General features: G+C 37.5%; 1 protein-coding gene across 1 annotated transcript in view; it reads left to right on the plus strand.

The window, feature by feature from the left end:
- Positions 1 to 18,046, plus strand: part of PHLPP1 (PH domain and leucine rich repeat protein phosphatase 1) — a gene marked incomplete at both ends in the record, with an annotated part of 193,472 nt that overhangs the window by 96,917 nt on the left and 78,509 nt on the right. Inside the window, 2 exons of the mRNA XM_084252709.1 lie at positions 6,483 to 6,679; positions 12,622 to 12,747. Of these exons, the coding sequence (XP_084108835.1) occupies positions 6,483 to 6,679; positions 12,622 to 12,747 (323 nt within the window). The remainder of the gene's footprint in view (positions 1 to 6,482; positions 6,680 to 12,621; positions 12,748 to 18,046) is intronic.

Genomic DNA, 18,046 nt, shown 5'->3' on the forward strand with positions numbered 1-18,046 from the left:
TCAGTAGACAACAAAATAAGGATTTGAATAATTCTAGCATCCCTTTCTGATTTAAAAAACAACAAAAACAAAGACAAAAACCATGGCAACTTAGGAATAGATGGAAACTTTCAGTTTGATTAAAAAAAATCTGTGAAAAACATTAGTAGGATTTTGAATGGTGTGAATACAATGCTATCCCTCGGAGATTAGGGAAAAGGAAAAAATGTCTGCCTTCAACTTTTATTGAATATCATATGGAAGGTTCTAGCTAGTGCAGTGAGGCAAGAAAAATGAGGTATCCAGATTGCAGTGAAAGAGTGTAGAACTGTCACTCTTCACAAAGGAGGTCTCATGCTTCCTGATTTCAAGACTAACTATAAAGATTCAGTAATCAAGGTCATGTGATGTGAGTGGAAGATAAACAAATAGAGGCTGAAATAGGAATATTCAAGAAACTGACCAAACCAGCTATGGACACAAAGTTTGTTTGTTTGTTTGTTTTTTTTTAAGTAATTCTCACTGAGTATTTTTTTTTTATTTTAAAGATTTATTTATGCATAAACTGGGGTACAGGCCAGGTGTGGGGTGGGGGTGAGAGGATTCACCAGAGACATACTGGGAACAGAATGCTGACCACCAACCCACCTTTTTCCCAGGAGAAGTAATTCATTGAGTAATTTTAAATTTTATAAAGAGTGACTGGTACTTTTCTGGTAATAAAATGGAAGGGCTAATGTTTAAATTGTATTTTAATTATATTGAAAAATTCACTGAAATTTATAATTTAGTTTTTTTTTTTTTAGTGCCAATGCTCCCCTATCCAAAATACATTCCAACTTTCTATAAAACTTATACAAAAATGTAAATTATTTTTGGACATATATTGTGATACATTTTTATGTGATTTTTTTTTTCCCATAAGGTGAGGTATTTCTATAAGCAAATCAGAAATAAGAGATCTGCTTTTTCTCCATTTTGGTTAATCTAGGCAGTTTTTTCTCTTTAAAGACAAATTAATGGGTTTATTCAACAAACTTGGGTACTGTTTTCTAGAAGACTTCAAGATGAGAAGCAGGCATGGGGAATACACCCATAAATCAGATATCAGTGACACTTGGTGATTTTTAAAATGTGTGACATTTTAAAATGCAGATTTTTCACCTCTGACCCCAAAAATCAGAACTAGGGAAGGGGATGTCAGCATATTTGAATTTCTTGAAAAAGGCCCTTAAGTGATTCTAATCGTAACCAGGGTTGAGAATCATTGGAAGAGTGTAAGATAGACCACAAGCAAATAATTACAAATTTTTTTTTAAAAATAATAAATTTTATTTTTATATTTCCCATACAATTGCAGCCCCCCCCATTCTGACCCCAATCCCTCCCCTCCTGCCCCCGCCCCCCTAAAAGTGGACACAAAGTTTTGATACAGATACCAAAAGAAATTCAGTGGGAATGGGTAAGCTTTTCATTTGTTGAATGGTAGCCATTTGTCAAAGAATCCAACCAAACCAACCAACCCCCAGACCTCTACTTATTTCTTCCTATATATAAAATTTAATTTGAAATTGATCATAGACTTAAATGTAAGAATAAAAGTATAAAATTTAAAAGAAAACATGGAAGAAAATCTTAGTCATCTTAAGTGTGTTAGTTCTTAAATACAATCCAAAAACACTAAATCAAATAATTGGACATCATTAAATTGGAAACTTGCTTTCCCAAAGTATTGTCAAGAAAAAGATATAGGGCCTCCCCTGGTGGCGCAGCAGTTGAGCACTGGGCTGCGAAGCTGCCCGTAGCCTCTGCAGCACCGGTTCAATCCCTGGCTGCCTGCAAGGGTCCCACATGGCACACAGACCTCTCCTGTCGCACCTGCTGCTCCCCTCAGCAACGTATTTCATCAGTCTGCCTGTTCTGTTCCCTGCTCTGGCTCTGGTGAATTCTCTCACCCTCCTGCGCTTCTGACCCAGTGCTTGTATAAATAAATAAATAAATCTTTAAAAAAGAAAAAAGAAAAAGATATACAAGCCAGATTGGGAGAAAATATTTCCAGGTCCTTAGCTGACAATGGGCTAGTATTTAGAATATATGGAAAACTTAATCCAAAAGATTTTAACTAGCCACCTTAGCAAAGGTGTGTGGATCACAAATTCTTGATAGGCTATTAGTTTTACTAGTCACTAGAGGAAAGCAGATTAAATATAATGAAATACCACCACTGTATATGTGCTAGAATGGCTAACATGTTCACCTGGAGGCAGAGCTGCTGGAACTCTTTGCCCACTTCTGCATATCTGTACCATAGAATGGTACAACTTAACCCATTCCAGGCCTGTGTATTTACCCAAGAAATAAATGCACAAGAACTTCCACACTAATTTTCTCTGTCAAAATAGGGGAAAAAATCGGAAACAACTCAATGTCTATTAGCTGATGAATGGTTAAAAGAAAAACATACATTAAACAATGGAATATTACTCAGTGATATAAAGGAATGAACTCTTGGCACACTCAATAACCTGTATGTAAAGTGACAAAAAGCAAATCAGTGAAAATATGTGAAAGTGATTAACATAGGGAGAAAACATTAGAAAATCTAATTTCATGAATATAAAAAATACATATATTAGGAAACAAGCTGACTTTGACTTAATTATCCTAAGTGTTTTAGCTTATGGCTACAGAGCACCCAGATCTTTGATTGGTGGTTGCTGAAATGCAATTTCAGGCTTTGGTTACTAAGGTTACAGATTTGTATGCTGTTATAGTAGAAACCTAGCCCTTGGACCACATTTTGAAAAACCCAGCTTTAAGCAAGTTGGTGCAGAAAATATTTTCTTGATATCCCCAGCTTCTAGCATAACCCTAGCTTATAGTGGATATTTCAAACTCTTTTATTCCTTCCTTAAACAGCAGTTGCACTACCTGAGGTCAATAAGAGTTGTCAATTTTGTGTGGGAGAGGAGTTCGAAGACTCAGAGATGCTAGTGTGCTTCTTTAGCATAGCACTATCATGTTCTACAAGCAGGCCATGACCACCTTTGAGCTAGTGTCTGTTTATAAAATAAACTTGTATGGATCACCTTGTCTGCCATGTGTCAAGTGAGTGGAGAGAGAAAGAATTATATTTTGTCTCTCTCTGCTGTAATCAGGTCTCTACTGCAGCTTGCAATACTTGCTTTTTTTGTTTACCTTTAGTCATGGATCTTGTGAGAAATGCCTTAAGCCTGTAGGAAATTAGAGAAACATTTCTAGAACATTACAACAACCCATCTAACTTTAAGCTGGCAGGCATTATTTTCTTCATTGTTGTCAATATTTCTTAAAGCATAAAACAATTGGAATTCTCTTAAATCGAGGCGTTTGAAAATTTTTAGGGAGAGCTAAAATAATTCCTTCTTTCATCAAGTAGGAAGTCTGCACAAATGAGGGTTCCCCTGGGTAACTGCCCAGGTGTGTATTGCTCACTCCTCTCCCTTTTCCCCAGAGCCCAGTTGGCACACAGCCAAGGTCTGAGGCCTTCTGAGGTATGTCTGATCTGAAACACCCTGGGAGGGAACAGACAAGGATATTAAAGTTCCCTTGGAGCAATACAAGAGGGATTTGATTCAGACTGGGATGTTCAGAACTTTCCATGGACAAATTGATCTTACCATTTGGCTCCCAGACTCTTGAGTGATGTTCTGATTAGGAAGTAAGAGGCCAGCCTCTTATTTCAGATGATGTCTTTATATAGATATATGAACTAAGGCTGGGATGTGTGTGTGTGTGTGTGTGTGTGTGTGTGTGTGTGTGTGTGTACATACACATCTCCTGGTCTAGCTGGTAATTTGCTCTGGTCCTTTTTTCCCGGGATGTATATGGATTTGACACATTGAAGGGCTGATCCTTGTATACCCCTGTTGTCTTTCTCTTTAGTCTCTCTATTCATAGCTCTACCTAAATGTGACATTAACACATGACCCTGAAGCCTCTCTCCCACGTACCTGAACAAAATGCCTGTCTCTTTGCATTCACTAGTCTCTGTCTAAGCGTGTATATGTGTGCCCATGTATTTAGATCAGATTCCCTATTAATGATATTACAGTCATAGAAATTGGATTTTGGAAATCTAGCAGCCTGTTCTCGTCTTGTATTTACCTTTCCTTTTTCTTCTAAGTCTTTTGTTCTCACTCCCTCCCTACAGGAGTCTGTCATGTGCAAAGGAACTCTGAGATTGTGCGTCTTTCTGGGAGTAAATGAACTTGTAAAGAATGGGACAAATAAGTGACCGGGGTCAGAGCTGTCATTGGCAGCCTTTAGCAAGTATATTTTGAATCGTCTCCTGGGCTTCCTACCTAGTTGTGGGAGCATTAGCATTTGGTGGAGAGAAAACTCCATGGCTCACCCCTGACAGCCCTTGCGTGTAATGTTTTGAACACCAGGCTTAAATAGCTGAACCATTGTCAGACTTCACTCTAGGCCAGTCCCAGCAAAATTGTATGTGTGTGGTATTTTATAAAAGATTTTGATATAATGAGAGAAAAAAAGAAGTGAACTTCCAACCTGCCAGTTGTGTTATTTGCTAGCAGTTCTGCCCAGAGGTGTATTATTGGGAGGTTTCAGACGTTGCAGATTGTCTCGATACCCATGTTTGGTGCTGCTGTTCTTCCTGTTTCTCTCTCCAGCATGTACTAGTACCTACCAAAGCAGCTTGGTGTTTGTTAGTTTTAAATCCTCATAATAATGGAACTTCTCTCAAATCTGTTTTTTCTGCTAGCTCTTGGCAACTAGGCAAACTTCCAGATAAATGAGATAACACTCTGGCTTTGGTCCTATTCAAGGACAAATATCTCTCATAATTTCTTTTTTTTTAAAAAATATTTATTTATTTATGCATACAAGTGCTGGGGTGAAAGCCAAAGGTGTGGGGTGGTGGTGAGAGGATTCACCAGAGAGAGTGGGGAGCAGAACAGGCAGATGTACTGAAATTCACTGCGGAGGGGAGCAGCGGGTGAGACAGGAGAGGTCTGCTATGCCATGTGGTTTGCTCCCTGGCCCACGTGGATCGAACTTGTCTGTAGTGGCTGGCAGTAGCTTTATAGCACTGTCCTTAACCCCTGCGCCACCAGGGAGGCCCTCATAATTTATTTCTGAGCATGGACTTTAGTACTTTTTGATATTATGTATTTAATATTTAGAGATGGGAAATATTTTTCTCCTTGTTTATACAAATCCATCACATGCTGATCAGAGTAATTCTCCTATTGAGTTGTTAGGCCTTGCCTGAATGTATTTGTAGTAAATTCATTTCCATTTGGGAAATGAAGACTTTTTCTCATCGTCTCCGTGTCTCTCTGACTGCGTTACCCTGCATGAGCCCCAAGCACCACAGCATCCTTCATAGACTGGTGTTAAGTTTATCTTTGAGGGCTTCTGCTATGGTTATGGAGTAGTGTTTTCTTACTCGAAAAGTCATTCCTTTTTTTGATGTTGTCTTTTTAAAAAAAGATTTATTTATTCACAAAGAACTGGGGTACAAGCCAGAGGTGCAGGGGGTACAGAGACAGAGTGGGGAGCAGAACAGGCAGATCTACTGAAATACACTGCTGAGGGGGGCAGCAGGCAAGACAGGAGCAGTCTGCTGCGCCATGTGGGTAGCTTCTTGGTGGCCGGGGATCGAACTTGTGCTGCAGAGACTGCAGATGGCTTCATAGTGCTGTGCTTAACTCCTTGCGCCACCAAGGAGGCCCTAATGTTGTCTTAATAATGAATATACAGTGAGTATTGTAGAAGGAAGAATACCAGCAGTGAACTCCATTAAAACTGATTAGTTTTATTAAATGCTAGATCGTGAATATTATTTTCATATCTCAATCTGTATTATTTTCTTAGTGTAATTAAATTAACTCTAGTCATTCCTTAAAATCTTGAAGTCATTTGTTTTTTAAATGTAAAATGTATAGGGCCTCCCTGGTCGCACAGCGGTTGAGCACTGGGTTGCGAAGCTGCCTGCAGCCTCTGCAGCACCGGTTCGATCCCCAGCCACCTGGTGTGCAGACCTCTCCTGCCACCCGCTGCTCCCCTCAGCAGTGTATTGTCAGTCTGCCTATTCTGTTTCCCACTCTGGCTCTGGTGAATTCTCTCACCCTCCCGCGCTTCTGACTGTACCCAGTGTTTGTATAAATAAATAAATAATTAAATCTTTTTTTTTTTTTAAATGTAAAATTTATAAAGGATATAATGGGAATTAAACTGGGTTGTAATCGAGGAGTTAAAATGGTCTTTTCCTGGGGTTTAAAGGAAAAGGTTCTTTGCCTAATATTAAAATGTACATGTGGAGATGTGATAGTTCATACCATAGTTGTATTATTGCAGGCTTCACATTCTCTCAATAAGCAATCTTGTTTATAATCCTTATAATCTCTGTTGTCCAAGTAATTTATCTGGTATGTCAAAAAGTAGGGAAAAAAAGCTCGTTTCTTTAAGGCTAAAACATTTGCTTATGTTTGTTTTAGGAAAACCTCACAGCACCAATAGTTCTGAACGGATTCAGCTCTCAGGAATGTATAATGTCCGTAAAGGCAAAATGCAGTTGCCAGTGAACCGATGGACCAGACGCCAAGTCATCCTGTGTGGGACCTGCCTGATAGTGTCCTCTGTGAAAGATAGCTTGACCGGGAAGATGCATGTTCTGCCACTAATTGGTGGGAAAGTAAGTATAAAATACAAACACAATACTAACAGGTTTCTCAGCATCATTAAGGAGCTTACTTTGAGCCATTTCTTTTCTAAGGGTAGATGGTTTTCCACTCATCTGTGGTCTTCCCCGGTTCCTGTTGTCCCCATCAGTGGGCATTCTTGTTTGGGGAGGTTGTGGGAAATAATTCCATTCATTGGCGGCCCCGGGACCTTTGCTTCATCAGTGCATGATTTTTTTTTTTTAAAAAGATTTATTTATTTATGCATGTAAGAGTTGGGGTACAGGCCAGGGGGTTATGGGGTGAGGGGTGAGAGGATTCACCAGAGACAGAGTGGGGAACTGAACAGGCAGACTGTCCGAAAGGCACTGCTGAGGGGAGCAGTGGGCAAGACAGGAGAGATCTACTGCGCCATCCCCAGATGCTCCCTGGCTGGCCAGGGATCAAACTCATGCTGCAGAGGCTGTGAGAATTGCTTCATAGTACAGTGCTTAACCCCTTGCGCTACCAGGGAGGCCCGATCGGTGCGTGAATTTTATCCACTGGACTGAAAATAGAACAGCTAGAATTTCACCATTACATTTTAGGCTGTATATGAAGAGTTATTTATGAGTAGACAAGTTTTCATTTTTTTTTTTTTTAAGATTTATTTATTTATACAAACACTAGGTACAGTCAGAAGTGCGGGAGGGTGAGAGAATTCACCAGAGCGGGGAACAGAACAGGCAGACCTACGAAGTACACTGCTGAGGGGAACAGCGGGCGGCAGGAGAGGTCTGTCGCGCCATGTGGGACCCTCAGGGTGGCCTGGGATCAAACCAGCGCTGCAGAGGCTGCGGGCAGCTTCGCAGCCCAGCGCTTAACCGCTGCACCACCAGGGGAGGCCCAAGTTTTGATATCTTAAGCACGTATTTTGTGCTATAGTGTAATGGTCCTTATATCAGTGACCTCAGAACCATTCAGTTGTACTTAATAAAAGTTACACTCTAACGTGAATCTCTGATCCCACTTAACTGTGTATTTGTGCTTAGTGACCAATGATATTAGCCTTTTTAATTTGTCACTATGGCTAGTCATTAGTTTGATTCATTTCGGAGAAAACCTGAGGTTCAGCTGAAAGATATTTCTGACACTACTAGCTGCTTTTCTTTGGGCATGTTAACTGTTTTCCTATCATTTACAAATAGAAACAAATTGCTTGGGAAAATGTTACATTTTTTTCTTTGCCAGACTTATTTATAAACTCCAAGCATTGGTTGGGGTATCATTATCATTATCATAATTATATGTCAGTATTTCCTGATTTTTAAATGCTATGATAATCTTCTAATAAATGGGAAGGCAAATTTGGATAAAAAATGGGTTTTTAGAAATCAGGCTCATATTAAACAAACATTGTCTTTACAATTTTTCCCTTTGAATGGTTATGGGAAAGGAAGCCGGATGTGGAGAATATAAAGAGAAGAAAAATAATAAGCCAACTTTTGTTAAAGCGAATTTTTTAAATTGGCAAATGTTTTGATCTTCTGGTTCCAGGGAATAGAAATGAAGGTGGCAGATTGGATGCGTGTAGTAATGTGTGGTTTTCTTGTTATCTCTAATGAGCGAGTTTGTAAGTTTAAACTAGTGTGATGAGACGCAGCCCCTGCCAGGTTTCTTCCCCCTCTCTACTGTTATACATTCTAGTCCTAAGAAAACTAATACTTGATCATTTTTAAAAATAGATTTGGCCAGGCTACAAAGTATATTTAGATCTAGTTTAGTCATCGATTTTAAAACCATTGTTTAACTTTTATCTGAGCATTGAAGAATTAGTGATGTCTTATTACTGAAGATTTTGTCCTTTGACTGGATTACTGGGAAATTAGTCACTGTTATTATTCCTATATAGGTCATCATTAAAAATGCTTATTTAATGTTTGGTGCCCTGTTAGGTCAACAATCTTTCTTCTCTATGATGTTAGGCATTTGCATGGGCAGTTTTAAATAACTATTTATTAAAGATCCTCTGTGGAGAGGCCCCTTTGCTTGGCATCTCAGAAATACCAAGATGGGTCCGTCACCATCACAGCCTTTGAATAGCTTCTAATTTACTATCAGGAGATAAGGGACGGACACATTTGCTCTAAGACAGGGATAGAAAGCAGTGTGGGGGATTAGTAGAAATCAAGATTGGGGCAATAGGAAATTTTCTGATGAAGGAATTAGCAATTTGAAGGGTGAAAAATCTCTTGACATAACGAGTTGGTCAGAATATTACCATGTTCAGAGACGCAGAAGCAGCAAGTGCTCAGAGGAGGTCAGAAGAAGCAGTTATAATTAGCATTTTCATTCAGAGCTGGAGACTTGTGCTGTTTCCCAGGCCTATGATTGGATGAACTTCTACCATTGAGTGAATTGATAGTTAAATACTTCCTTTTCTCACAGACAAACCTGGTAAAACCTGTTTTGTGCTACTCCTTCAAAAATAATTGAGTATATTGAAAAATTTAATCTTTCAAAACCTGCTGTCTGAGCCAGGAAAAATAATGACACTTTGCAATCTGAGTTTTCATTAATGTTTGTTCCCTTTTTCCATCTTATTCTGTTGTTAAAAGGAAAACTGAGATTTAATGGAATTTATGTTAGTTTAGAGAAAAATAACTAGAAATGAGTTATGCAATGGATCAGTCATAACATACCCATGATTACTGTGATAATCAAATTTGACACACTTGAGCATTCATGTTTTCAAATGCAGAATTCCAAATAAGTTAAATAAAGCTCTTAAAATCAATTTTTATTCAATGTGCAGTTACTATGTTTAGCCCTTGGAATTTGACAGATTTCGCGATAACTTATTTTAATTAATACTTTATTTGATAGTTGTTAAATTGTAGTGCATAATAAATTGTATAACAATCTACTCTAGCAGTATCAATACTAGTGTTTCTACTTATGTTCTCTTTCCATCTGTCCCATTGTCACCCTCAACCCCAGAGGGATACAGTGTGATAGAATATGTATTCAGCATTTCCTTACTCTTTTGCAATGTTTTATCATGCAACTATGTTTTACATGTTTTTGATCTGAATGAAAATGGCCTTGTGCCATCTGGATCTTCCGTGATTCAATTTTTTCTCTCAATATTACATTGCATAATAAGATTCCATGTTGCTTGCTGTAAGTTTTGTTCTGTATAATGCCCCATTCAGTAACTATTTCAATTTCCATAATTTCTTCAGTTTTTTTACCAGTTGATGTACATTGGGGTTGCTTCTAGGTTTTTGTTTTTGTTTTTTGTTATAAATAATGCTGCTCACATAGCCTTATATTGCCATGCCTCCTGGGGTGCAGAAGTTGATCTCGGGCTGTAATTCTCAACTAGTTACTGTGACCAAAGGCAATCTGGTGCAATGTGCTAGTGTTTTGATTGTCATAGGACTGAATAGTCAACGTATCAGTCGATGTGAACTAAGCTGTGCTGTGGCAACAAGCCCCCAGCTCTCAGTGGGAGAGCATTTTAAGTCGCTTCTCACTTGCACTGTGTGTCCACCTTGGGTCCGTGGAGAGTTCTTTTTCCACTTAATCATACAAGGAGCTAACCTTATGAGGTGTAGTTCACTTTTAATTATAGTACCTGGTATATGAGGTCTTCCTTTGTTGCTTAAGCAGCCATTGGCTCTTGTATATTTGCATGACACACGCCACTTCTGCCCACAGCTCATTTGCCAGAACTAATCATTCGACTCCTGCATGACTCTAGAGAAGTAGATAGAGTGAGCAGAGTCAGAATCCTACAGGGGTACCCTACAGGCATATATAGGGCCAGGGCTTAAGGAGTAATATGTCATGCAAAGTATTACAGTGCTGTGCAATGTATAATGAAGAACAGTTCAATCCAAAATTCCTATAATAATCTCCTTGAGACATACTACTTGGATACATTCCTAAGTGTGCAGTTACTGGACTATAGGACACATGCATATTTACTTACACAAGGTGATACCAAGTTGTTTTCCAAGGCTGTTGTACCATTTTGCACTCATCAATATACTCGTTTCTGTTCTTGTTACTGTGACTTTAGGGAAGCTGTTTTTCTACATCTTCAAATTTTATTGAGGTACAATTCACATACAATACACTGCACATTGGATGGCTGTATATTCCCATGCGTACTATTTGATAGCTACATCCATTAAACCATCACCACAATAAAGACAGTGATCATATCACCCCATAAAGTTTCCTTGTGTTCCTACTTTACCTCTTCCCTCTCACCCATTTGTACTCACTTCTCCCAGTCTACAAGAAACCACTGGTTTCTGTCAATATAAATTAGTTTACATAACATTATTTTAAAAATTATATTATCTGTTTGATGTATAGAAATGAGGTTGAGTTTTGAGTATTGATGTGATGTCCTGCCACTTTGCCAAATTTTCTTACTTGTTCTAATGCAATGTCTGTGGATTCTTTGACTTTAAGTACGTGGCAAATCATGTCATTGAAGTAATTACAATTTTCTTTCTTACATATTTCTTGTCTTGTTATAATGCTCAGGACTCTAGTATAGTATTGCATAAAAGCAGAAGATACTTGTCCTATGGATGATCTTAAAGAGAGTGATATGTCATTGACATTGAAGTTAAATGTTTGATAAATAGTATCAGCTTGAGTTATTTGCACTCTTAGTTTGCCATGAATTTTTAATCATGAATGTATGGTGAATGAGATCAAGCTCTTTCTCTCCCACTATAGAAATTATCAAATGAGTTTTTTTATTTTGTTGATGTAATTTAATAATTTTGTAGTTTGATAGTGTTAAGCCATCTTTTTTTTTCCTGAGATAAATCCAGCTTGTTCTTTATATACTATTTCTTTGTTACTGAATTCTGACACAAATTTTATTCAAGATGAATGTTCAGGATTGAAGGAGGCTTGTGAAATTTCATTTCTCTTATTCTCTGATACCTCTTGATTATGCCTTATAGAAAAGGTTGGGGTAGATTTTTCATTTTTCATTTAGTGAAAAGTTAAGTTTGCAGTTTCAAGTGATGTGTTTCTTGGAAGTTTGGTAAAGCTCATCCATAAAATCATTTGAGTCTGATTTGTTTATTTGAGAATTAAAAAAATTCATTCAGTTTTTTGAATGATTATAGGACTGTTGAGGCATTCTGGTTTTTTCCTTGATTCAGTGTTGGTAAAATATATATTTCTAAAAATTTGCCACAAAATTATTTATAATATTCTTTTAAGTTTCTGCTTTAGTTGTAATGATTTCTCCCTTTTACTGTTAATATTATGTCTTTTCTCTTTTTTTCTTGATAGAACTTACTAGTGGATTTATCAATTTTGTTAGCCTTTCTAAAGAACCAGTTTTTCTTTGTTAATGTTCTGTGTTGTGCAATTGGTTTTTGTTTCATTAATTTCTGCTTTTTATTATCACCTTCATTCTACTTTGAGTTTATTCTGTTTTCAGTTTTGATAAGAAAAAATAAAACAAAATGAGGGTGCAAAGGAGGACATAAGCTAAACTGGGTCCTAGTCCCATCAGGTACCCACATGCAGCATGCAGGACAGCAAACCTGGGCTTGCCAGGGACTATCTGGATCCTTCTGTAATTCTTTCTCAATCTCCTTGTAAGGTGAGAGGAAGAAATAGACTAATCATGGTCAGGGATTAACCAGTGTTTAAAGAAAAAGGACATCAAAGTGGTTTGTTTTTATGTGGGTTACAGGAGATATTTACTTAATAAATCTGTTAAAAAAATAACAACTCCCCATTTTTGTTTTCTTGTAATTCGGATTGGTTAGGCAAACTGAGGAACTTACATGTTTTAAGTAACAAGAGAACTATAAATAGTGAAAGATGCAAATCCATGCAACTTCACTGACCCTTAAGGTATAGTTCATGTACTATGTAAATGGCACTTGTTTTCTTACTTGTTTTTGTCTTGCTTCTTTTGTTTTTATAGGTGGAAGAAGTGAAAAAGCATCAGCACTGTTTAGCATTTAGCTCTTCTGGACCCCAAAGCCAGACTTACTACATTTGTTTTGACACATTCACAGAGTATTTAAGGTGGCTTCGACAAGTGTCCAAGGTAAGCACTTGTATAAGAATTCTGTTCAGCTTGTGGTGGGCAAAGTGTTGCTTTCTTCTTTACCCTGTTTCAGAAAAATAGATATACACTCAATTTTTTTTCAGATGCTACCAGCAATTTTTAAAAGCTAATTTTGTAAAAGTGAATTGTGTATGAAAAGTAACTTTCTAAAAATTGTGACTTATTTGCTAGATTTTGTTGTACTAAAAAACAGAGATTTCAGGAGTTATTTTAATGTTGTATATAAGGAACATAAGATTGAGATTATTTGAGGGGCTGGCCCAGGTTAGTACTACAAAATACCCAGGGAATTGTTACAAATTTCTCCTTTTCCTCTGGGTGTTTTTCCTTACAAATGGTCTAATTTTACACTCCCTTTCACCTTTTTTGACTTCTGCCTTTTTGAGTGGTTTAATTTGTTTCCTCTGTATTATTTTGAGCATTTTGTAGTGTTCTAATTAACTAAGATCACCATGACCCCTGAAAACAATGTATGTGTTTGTGTGCCTGGGTGTGTATTGAAACCAGAATAATAGGATAAATAAGATAAATAAATGCTATTATTTCAGGAACTGTGTGTGAAGATGTTTTTATGTCTTGTTTATGTAATTATGTGTAAAATGATGGGTGGGTTGCAGTGCTTAGTCCTTTGGTTTTGGGTGTATTTATGAAATGATGAAACCTCTCTGGGGCACAGAAATATCACAATGGAATTTGCTTTCATGTTTTTGAATTTTTAATCCAATTTCTTTTCCTTGTTCAGTATGATTCAGGCTGCTCTATGACATAATTGTCAAGTAAATGAGTAGGGAATAATTTTGTAGAACAGCTAAGAGAAAATTAGAGAATAATGTCTAGAAAGATGTTTTGAAATATTGGCCATGTTTGAATTATCAGTGTTCTCTGATGATCTGAGGGTTAGGAATATTAGTTTCTCCTTCTTTTAGAAAAGAAGCAATGGGCAGAGTTTAAGTTCATAGAAGTTAAAAAATTCTCCCAACCCAGTAGGCAAATGGAGGCTTTAAATGTGTAGGGCATCAATCCAGCAGAGAAAAGGGGAGAGGTAACACTTCTACGTCTTACATGTAGAATTAATGTGCTGTTAAAGGTAACAAATACATGTGTCTGGTTGTTTTAAAATTACTGTTGAGGTTGCAAACCTGAGGAGATTAAATATTAAATATACTATTGTATTTTTATATTTGAATGGTAGCTTGGGTTCAAGTCATAACGCCAACAGCCCACACTGTTTTATTCAGAGTAAAAGGCCTAACTATGTGTGGTTAGAGGGCAGCACATTTCTTTCTCTGTGGAAATGCTGATTTTTAAAAAATAAACTTTATTTTAGAATCTATTTACAGAAAAGTTGCTAAGATAGTTGAGAGTTTCTATGTAATCCTCACCTGGCTTCCCAAACATCTCATATCACCATGACGCATTTTCAAAACTGAGAAGCCAGTATCAGATACATTACTCTGAACTAAAATCCAGATTTCATTTGAATTTGCTACTAATATCTTCTTTCTGTTTCAGAATCAGTCCAGGTTATCACATTGCATTTGGTTGTCATGTCTTCTTTGGTCTGTGACAGTTTTCCAGTCTTCTTGTGTTTTCTATGACCCTAACAGTTTTCAGACGTACTTGTCAGGTATTTTATATAATGTCCTATATGGAGATGTTTTGATCTTTTAGACCAAACACAGTGTGATAGGCTACTTTTCATTCCTTTTGGAACAAATCATAGGTGCAGATTCTTTAACACCGATAGGGGTGTAAATAAAAGTATATGTAAATTATTAAGCTTACCAATGACTGAATGTTTTGATTGAAACAATAATTAGAAAAAGACTGATGGCATTGATTTTAATAATCCTGTGTATAAATGTTCACACAATTTAAGTCTCTGTTTTAAAGCTAGCAAGCATTGTTAAGCATTTGTTTTAAGATTTATTTATTTATTTATACAAGCACTGGGTACAGTCAGAAGCGTGGGAGGGTGAGAGAATTCACCAGAGCCAGAACAGGGAACAGAACAGGCAGACTGATGAAATACACTGCTGAGGGGAGCAGCGGGCTTGGCAGGAGAGTTCTGCATGCCATGTGGGACCCTTGCTGGTGGCCGGGGATCAAACCAGTGCTGCAGAGGCTGCAGGCAGCTTCGCAACCCAGTGCTCAACTGCTGTGTCAACCGGGGGAGACCCTGTTATGCATTCTTATGTCAGCTCTGTGTGTATGCTGGGATACAGAAGAGAATAAGTCCAATTTCCCCTGTCCTGGTAGTACTTAACATTTCTTCTCTGTGCAGATAAGAAAGGAAAAATTGAGTAATCATGGTGCTCCAATATAGGGTGATATGAGAGAGAATGATGGAGGAAGACTAACTCTTCCTGAGGAGGAGACAATTTACCCCAAAATTTAAATGAAAGAAAGAAATAGTCTGATCATTTGAAGATCTGGTGGGAGGAGCTTTCTAGGTAACAGGAGAAGATAGTGTTAAGACTAGAACCTTGGAGAGTGAGAACAGGTGAAGTCAGGGAAAGCAGGGATCTTATGTTATAGAACTTGGTGAAGAGTCTTGGTTTTTTGTTAGTATAATGACAAGCCATTAAAGGCATTTGCTTCTAGAAAGCTTCTGCAGGGAAGAGTAGAAGCTGTGAGGCCTGACTGACAAGAGGCTCTGGTGGTATTTTCTAGGCAAGAGTTGAGGGTCAAAATAGAGAGAAGTGGAAGATGTGTTTGGAGATTAACTGACAAGATTAGTTATAAATTGTATATAAAGCATGTGGAAATGGCTTCTAACTTCTTACTTTGAATTTCTGAGTAGATTGTAACTTCACTCAGAAACCATAGCACTAAGTAGATGCTTTATATTAACACCTTTAAACTTCGACAAAAAATATGTTTCTTGACTTCAAAGAGCATCTGTTCCCAGAGAGACAGCAGAGAGAATACATGTAGAGGTTATGGAAAATGTTGATATCTAGCTAGTTGCTGGTGACTGTAAATGTCAAATGTGAGCTTGGCTTGTATGCTTCCTGTTGCAGGCAAGCGTATATGTCACCTCCATGGTATAATAGGATAGTATCTACATGATGCTGTCACTCTGACTATCCACACTATAAACGCATGCAAACAGCAGACCTCTCAGTAGAAGAAAATGCAGTGGGAGGAGGTGCGGCAGGATGGGGAGAGGGATGTTGGTGCAGGATTCCCTTTGCACTGATTGTTGTGTTGTCATTAAAAAGCAGTTGGTGTGTGTGCTGAAGATGACCCCACATACATTCATACACAGCCAGGCTGCAGCGTTCATCTCATGCTTAGGGAGGGAGGGTGAGCTGAGAGTTAATTACCATTTATTAGTAGTATTAAGCAGTCAACTAGTAGTTAATTGGTATTTACTAGAATGAATTAGAATGAGAATTTTAACCTCCTTTTCCTACAGAAAAGCTCTGAATGATTTTGTAGAAGAGAATGGTGTAGAGGTAAAGGGTTTGAGTTTCCAAATAAGGTAGACGTAAGTTCAGCCATTCTCTGGCTATGTGACCAAATCCAATTTTCTAAATTATTAGCTTTTTCATTTGATAAATAGAATAAAAATACTAGTGTTTACATCTTAGGGCTATCTGAAATACCCATGTAACAAATTTATGCTGGCACATTGTGTGTGTGTCTGTCTTGTCTGTCTGTCTAAGTTAATACATAATTAATCGTATGACCGTCATGCCTGCTGCCAGAAAACTGCTTGTCCAATCCTTTTAAAATATTGTATATTTTTATGTTTATCTTAAGCAGAGTAGCACACATAATGTGTAGCTATCTGTACCTGGTACCTTTGCTGCACTTAAGCATAGCTAAGTAATTAAGAGAGAAAGTAACTGAAGATGACAGATACCACGGAGAAAGATTTTCTCCTGAAAAGTCAGGAGTGAGAAACAGAGGACAAAAGTTTTTAGTAAATGCAGATTATAGATAGCGTCTTTCCTTTCTCCAATCTTAAAAATAAGTGCACATTTCAAAAAGTTTTAGAAATTCTTATGGTTAGTGAATACACAGGGAAATGAGTTGTAAGCGTACAATGAATGAGGTTAGCTATTGTAGAAGAAAGTAGTGGAGAACTCCCTATCTGAATGTGAATCTTACATAAATATGACCACACCCTTCTTAAAACTTTATGTCCAGGATAATCCTGTATTAGAATCTTTTTTAACCCAGCAGCCTGGGAAAGCAAGTTGGGGCTGGGTTGCTGGAAAGAGGATAAGAAGCTCGGTGCACTTGAGAGTGTGTGCTGATGGGAAACGTGGCGTGGCGAAGGCTGGCTATTCTCAGCCACTTCTACTTCCAGCTTTGCCTTTCCTTTGTCATCCGTTCTTCCTCATATGGAGGTATTAGGAAGTGACATAGTTTAGTCATATTCAGGGTTACTATGGAAACAATTTTTTCTTTTTTTACATAGAAACAAAACATATACAGATTGGATTGTCTGTACATTCTGACGTTTAAATGAGGATTCATTTTGAAAGAAAAACAAAGAAATATCTGATTTTTAATGCCCGTTCCCACACCAAAAGAGGACAAAACAAACCAAATTCCAATGATTTTTGAATTAAAATGAATTAGATAGTTAATTTTAAGGGAAAAAAATCATTTTCAGTTTATGCTTTTGCATCTTAGCTATAGGAGAAGTGCTAATCTTTCCTCTAATTTATTCGATCTTGGGAAAAATTATAAAGGTTATTAATTAGATACATTCTGTCAAAACAGGCATTTATATTATATACTTTTATTTTTTAAACTTAATCTTAGCTCTACGTATTACTTGCCAAAATAATATCCAAGGCTGTCCTTTTAGGGTTTTTATTTTGGGCGGGAGTTAGTGGTAGATACTATGGAGGAAATTGGTCCTTTGGGAGGATTACAATATTGATTGTGAAGTCATCCCTAAAATATTAATGCACTGCATGCTGTAAAAATTCAGTAAACATCCTATTGTACGTAGTGCAGAAGGGGCTCTGTGTGCTCAACTTGGGTACAGCATGTCTCCAAAGTGGTTGGCGAGGCCGGGGTGGTAGCCGAGGGGAAAATAGGAACTAGGAAGATCACCTGTCAAATGCAGGAGTAACATTAGAGAAATTCTTCCTGCTATTCATCTTTCTGGCCTAATTTTTGGAGTGCATTTCTTTTAGACATGTTGAATGATCCTTTGAATTCTTTTCAAAGCCCCAGTCTCATTTTTAATTTAAAAGTCTGTGACACTGTATTATCCTTTTTTGAAATCTGTTTCTTTATTTCAAGGAAGATT

Source organism: Talpa europaea (assembly GCF_964194135.1).
Source record: "Talpa europaea genome assembly, chromosome: 13".
Taxonomy (NCBI): domain Eukaryota; kingdom Metazoa; phylum Chordata; class Mammalia; order Eulipotyphla; family Talpidae; genus Talpa; species Talpa europaea.